This window comes from Micropterus dolomieu, linkage group LG05, assembly GCF_021292245.1.
Source record: "Micropterus dolomieu isolate WLL.071019.BEF.003 ecotype Adirondacks linkage group LG05, ASM2129224v1, whole genome shotgun sequence".
In the NCBI taxonomy this organism is placed as follows: Eukaryota; Metazoa; Chordata; class Actinopteri; order Centrarchiformes; family Centrarchidae; genus Micropterus; species Micropterus dolomieu.
Genome location: NC_060154.1, coordinates 26,483,959 through 26,490,330, shown reverse-complemented (window position 1 = coordinate 26,490,330; position 6,372 = coordinate 26,483,959). Strand labels below are relative to the sequence as shown.

General features: G+C 36.6%; 1 protein-coding gene across 1 annotated transcript in view; it reads right to left on the bottom strand.

Moving 5' to 3' along the window:
* The window catches only part of oca2 (oculocutaneous albinism II), a 41,958-nt gene extending 36,053 nt beyond the window's left edge, over positions 1-5,905 (bottom strand). Inside the window, exons 1-2 of the mRNA XM_046050024.1 lie at positions 5,664-5,905; positions 1,093-1,188 (exon numbers count right to left, since the gene is read on the bottom strand). Coding sequence (XP_045905980.1) covers positions 1,093-1,188; positions 5,664-5,905 — 338 coding nt within the window. The remainder of the gene's footprint in view (positions 1-1,092; positions 1,189-5,663) is intronic.
* Positions 5,906-6,372: the final 467 nt, after the last annotated feature.

The window sequence follows — 6,372 nt, the reverse complement described above, 5'->3', positions numbered from 1 at the left end:
AACACAGCTGGACTCAAATGAAGGTGTAGAACCATCTCAAGGATGATCAGAAGAAATAGACAGCACCTGAGTTAAATATGAGTGTCACGGCAAAGGGTCTGAATACTTATGACCATGTGATATTTCAGTTTTTCTTTTTTAATAAATTTGCAAAAATTTCTACATTTCTGTTTTTTTCTGTCAAGATGGGGTGCTGAGTGTACATTACTGAGAAATAAAATGAACTTTTTTGATTTTTGGAAAATGGCTGCAATGAAACAAAGAGTGAAAAATTTAAAGGGGTCTGAATACTTTCCGTACCCACTGTACATACATACAGATTATAGAGCCCCAACTCCCAAGTGTATTAAATTAATTAAAAGATATTGACATGAATAACACATTGAATAAATAATATGAAATAATTTACATTAGGAATTTATTATAAAAATGTTATCAAATAACAAATGTGCAACATTTAACATTTAAGTTTTTTTTTATTTCAAAAATCCAAATTTTATTTCAGGTTTTATTTCATAATGTCGCTGTTAATGATAATGATGGATGATGATTATGTCACAGAGTTTTGTGTCTTTCTCTTGAAAATGCCACCAAAGTAACTCTAAATTGACCTGACCTGAACTGAGAGTGAAGATGCCAAACTCACTAGCTAGCTAGTGGGTAGTTAGAAAAGAAAAAAGAAAGGTTAGTTACTATGACTGTATACTGTTTTTTTTTTTAACTCTAGTTGGTTGATTCAGAATAACTTTAACATTGTTCTTGCTAGCTAATAGAAGTTAAATTTGCTAGCAGTTGCTAGCTGCGGGCACGGTGACTGGTGGCAACACAAGTGTGATAAAAAATGGCATTATGAAATAAAAATGTCCCAGGAAAAAAGGGCATTTGAAACAAACGAATCTATAACGAACTCATAATCATTATGAGTTTTAATCATTTATTAAATTATTACACGTATTATTAGTTCATTTAAATATTTTTCATTCATTTTCATGTTATTATTCACTTCACAGTGTCTTGTTTATTTATTGAATATTAGATACTTGTTTACTCAGTACACCAGATCTATAATCTATAGTTGGAAGACTTACTCACCTGTCATCTTGAGAGAATCTCAGCAGAGGCGACCTCTCTGTAATGTTGGCTGAATTAGGTTTTCCTCTGAGAATATTAACCATGCTATAATTGTGCCTGTAAAAAAAGCAATGGAATATAATGAGTTAAAAAATCAATACTAGCAGGCCGCCACCCCCAGGAGCATCTCATGTCTCAACAAAAAATCATGTCCACATGCATGTACAAACACGCTCTATACTTGACTTTGTAGTCTTTCAAAGTGTACATTTAAAGCTGCTCTTGTTGAGAATTTTTCATGTTAAAAGGTAAGAAGCAACACTGAGATCTTCCTCTGCCACAGTCGTGATTATTTTTTACAAAAAACCCCACCAATTTTATCAAGCCCACAGTCATCTCAGCAATTACTTTGACAACAGTAGAGACGTCATGAGAATCGTTATGTAATGGAGTACAGACCCACTGAGCCAAAACTGTTAGATGGAAATCTTTCTGAAAATTAAAGGTCCCCCTCGGCTAATCTTATAATCTTGAAGGGTTTTTACGCTGTGCCTGTCAAAAGGGTTGGGTGCTTAAACACAGTCTGTGCACTTCTTTAACGCAGCGGCAAGCATTTTTGTTTTGTATTACTGTAGTTATTTTTTCAAAATGATTGTGGTTATTTAATGTATTATTATGAGTATTCTGTGTTGGGTGGTTAGTTTTGTGGTGGGTTTTATTAACTTTCTGTTGTAAAAGGGATTTAGTAATTCATAATTCCTTACTTGTGTTGTTGTTGTCTTACAACTATGGCAGGCGTTACCAAACATGCTCCAGGCAGTTAGGCGCTTTGAATCAATGAATGTGGCAAGGGTGTTGGATAAAGGAGTAGATTATATTACGGATGTCTGCCGCATTAATCCTCTTAGATACTCTTATACAACTATAAAGAGATTTACTGCATGTCTACAAATGTTTTCTCCGCTCTTCTTTACCTGACATGACTCTGATCGTGTCCCCTAGATGTGACTTGGCATGGAGATTACACGATCACACTTTACAGAGGAGTTTGTAAAGGATATTGAGCCAAGACAGAACACAAAGTGAGGCTGAGTTAAACACCGGCCTTTTCAGGACACTTGCATGGGCCAGTCAATGTGATTAATACTGACCAATGGAAAATAGGTTATATTTTACAGGAGTTATTTTTCATTTCTACTGATTTATTGTTTGTATATACAGTAAGTACTGATTAACTATTTTATGTCTTACATGTCTGCTCATGACTTTAATTCCTATTCTTAGTTATCCTGCTTTCATTCAGATGCTGTGTGAGGTTGTTTCTATATGTTTAATCTACAATGTCATGGCCATGTGACTAAGCTTGCATTAACTGATCTTTTGGCCACTTGGGGAAAGCAGAAACTAGCCTTGAGGAAAACACTGACATATTATCAGCTTTTAAGTCAATATAGCAAACTTAGCAGCAGATATACTTAGCAACATTAGCGTCAAAACATGAGCTAAAATATGCTAAAACACTCTTCAGATCTATGAAGAACTAAAAAGTTAGGTGATCATTTTCTGTGGTCATGACATGCAACAACTTTTACATTGCACAAATGCTGTGTCTCGATTTGGATACCATTATTACACTTCCATATTGTACACTGTCTACACTATGCACTTCAACAGGGTAGTGTTATCTCATGGCTGTTGTGTACCAGAAATGATGATTGCAACATTTGACTGCTTCTTCTTCTTTTTAATGGATCATTACTGCCAATTTAACCCAATAAACATATTGATGGCTTCTATCCAACCACAGTATAGTGGTACTTGGTGGGAAAAAAACACATGGGCTGAGTTCAGCACCGACAAAACATAGCAAAAAGGGTTTTTTTCAATAGAAACGGTGGTGCCTCGAACACCCTGTTGTGTGCGCAAGCGCACTGCATTTTCCTGCATTTTTAACACTGCTGTGCCATCTGGGTATTCAAATTGCACTGCATTTTCCATAATTGCCAGGGTGAAGTGAGTATGCACTCAAAATAGCAGATGTAAGAATAGAAGAACGCAAATGGAGACACAGCAACAATCTCAATTTCCCATATGTATTTTACTGTTATTATCAAAGTATTGATTATAGCGAAGTTTAAAGGCAACCTTAATTATGCTTTTCAGTATTTTCTGTCATATATATAATGTTACAATGTCGGATGATCATGTTAAATATGGTCAAAGCTTCAAATAATGAGGTAAACGAATTTAAAAGTATTCCGTTTTCTCTTCCATATATGGTCAGTCTGTCTCTACGGAAGTTGAACATGTCGCCTAGTGATTTTTTCGGTTGCGCAGGAAAATTAAGCTTATTTGGTTTTCCTAAAGAAGAAAGCTCCAAACAAAATTGGATACGGTTTCTTTTTTTGGGCCAACAACAGCCTGGTAAGGTCTTGGCCAATCAGAAGACAGTGGCCTTTGAGGCTGGAAGGTTAAAGAGACAGAAGCATCTACAGCTTGTTTCAGACAGAGGCTGAAATGAGGGTCTGCATTAAGGGCTAGTATAAGATTTTTTTTGAACTTTGAATCATGCAAAGCTACCAGTTGGATACTTTCAAAATCTAAAATCTAGCTGTCTCTTGCTAGTTCTCCAATTTTACCTACCATAGCTTTAACCATATAAAAAACTACTGCTGTCATATACATTTTATCTTGATGCAGAGAAAATCTTAATTGTGATCTAATATTAATTAAAAAGCATCTGAAAGTTGTCATTGTATCTTGCGTGTTTGATATTATTCCTAATTTCAAAACGTCTAATGTTTAAAAGATTTTAGAAATTAAAATTTAGATTAACAAAGACGGAGAAAAAAAAAATATAGCAATCTAAGTAGCCTTTTTAAGATCCTTTTAATCTAGTACTTTTGTTCCAAGCCTCTCTATCACATTACAGTCCATTATGCCTGTGTTAAAACATATTTTTAAAAGTGCCAGACAGACAACCTGACAGCTACTACCACTGCAGCATTCTTTCAATTGAGGTATGAACAGAAAACTATTCCCAACATGTCAGATGCACTCATTTTCAAATTTTTGACAACAGCCCTCCCTCCCGCTTCTATTACTGTAAACAGGAAACTGCCTGCAGCAGGTGAATATGTTTTGCTCTTTGAGAAAAATGTATATTCTTTATATTACAGTTCTGTTATTTTAATCATCATTTGTACTCTGATCATGTTTGGTGTTTTTTCCAATTTTATCGGTCATGTGAAGGAAATAAATGGTCATGTGTCATTTTATGTAATGTATTTTTGTCTAATTATTGATGCCATGTTTTACCCATGTATGCCCTGAAACCTCATGTACATAAATCCACTGTATGTTACCTGCCCAGCAGCATATGGCAGATAGATCTGCAGGAACTACAGAAGAAACATTACAATTCCTCATTGCTAATCTGACCTCCCACAGGGCCATGCAGGAGAGACATCATCTGTAGCCACTCTTCATCATGTGCAACTTTGACTTAGTTCATGAAGCAAAAAATTTGGCAGTTTAATCCCAATAACGTCACAGCCACGGGCTTGTGATTAGCACTGCCTGAGTGACTGAGATGCACACCCGCAGTCACACACACATAAGTCTCTCCGTGTGTGAATACTTTACAAGAAAATCCCAGTGTTTTCCACTTATGTTCATATATCACCTGGTGGATTTCACAAACAGTGTGATTCTGCAAATGTAGTTCATGTTCTTCGAGCTGTTATGTCTTTACTCTAGAAAACCCAGTGAGTGAATGAGTGCTAATCTCTTTCTGAACGAGTTCAGAAAAACCTGTAGTCCGTAAACTCTTAACCAATTATTCACATTTAACTTTGAACCTACATTAACTGTTTTTTGGGCCACTTAGGGGCAGCAGAAACAAGCTGCAAACACAACACTGACAAATAGCATTATAATTTTTGAAGTAGATATGGCAACATTTTTGGAAAAAAGTTACTTATTTATACATTTAGGAGCAAAATAAAACTCTATTTTGAGTCTCTACCAACTCCTGAGGGAAATATATGTCTCTTTATCAGCTAAATGCTCCAGTATGTTTACCAGCTAGACACTAACTTTGTCTGCTTGGTGCTAAGTAGGTAGTGTAGAGTCAGTTTTCGGAGCTTTATACCTGAAAACAGCTCTCTGCTAAATATCCATTATAGTGTAGTTTTTTTGTATGATTAATGGATTGGGATGCATTATACGTTTCCAGGGGCCAAAGTTGCTCTTATTTCAGTTAAATCTATGGGCAAAGTCGGTCAGGCTGAAAATAGTACTTTTATTCCTGTTTGAGCATTTGCTACAAACTACAGTGCGCAGATGTTGAATGAAATGATTTAGCCTTTTCTTTTTTGCTTTTTTTAACAACAAAAAAATACATTCAAAACCTTTTTTTCCAACATTTTTGTTTTCAGTTGGAACCAAAGGGCATGGAGCTGAGGGCCACAAACAGGGTGGTCAAGTCAGAAAGTATGAAGAGATGGGCTCATTTATTGTTTTTTTTTGGTGTTTTCTATTAATGAGATGTCAGTAATAGGAGAAAGTAGTAACACTTTCAGTAGTCATACCCATCCTCTTGTCGAACAGGGACAAAGCCCTCAGAGTGCTTGATGCACTGTCCTGAGGGAAGAACTGCAGACTGCTGAAGCTTCTGGGTGTCTCTCCTCTCTGAGATGCCCTGCAGCAGACGCAGCTCCCCAAAGTTCCCTGCAACGGCCTCTGGTGACCTCAGGCTGCTCCTGCCCTGATGGTCCGGGGGTGACGTCTGAGACATCTCAATTTCTAGGTTGCTTTTGTTCTCCAAATACATGGTGAGACTGCTGGGCAGAAGGAAGTAGAGTTTTGATTCAGTAGAAATCTCAAAGTAGGTAAATTCAACAGTAATAGTAAACAGCACCAACCGATTTTCTGGCCACTTGGGGCAGCAGAAATAAACATAACACTGACATGTGATCACCTTTTAAGTTGATAAGTTGTTACATGGAGCTAGTATTACATTAGCATTAGTTTATGAAGTCATGTTTCTGGCCAACTGGCAAATATAAGGCAAATGTTTACTCTCTTTTATATGGTGGCCCTGAAGTGTAAACCACAACAGCAGTTCGCCACAACACAACAGCAGTTCGCCACAACACAACAGCATTTTGCCACAACACAACAGCATTTCGCCACAACACAACAGCAATTCGCCACAAAACAACAGCATTTCGCCACAACACAAAAGCAATTCTCTACAACATGACAACATTTTGCCACAACACAACAGCAATTCGCTAC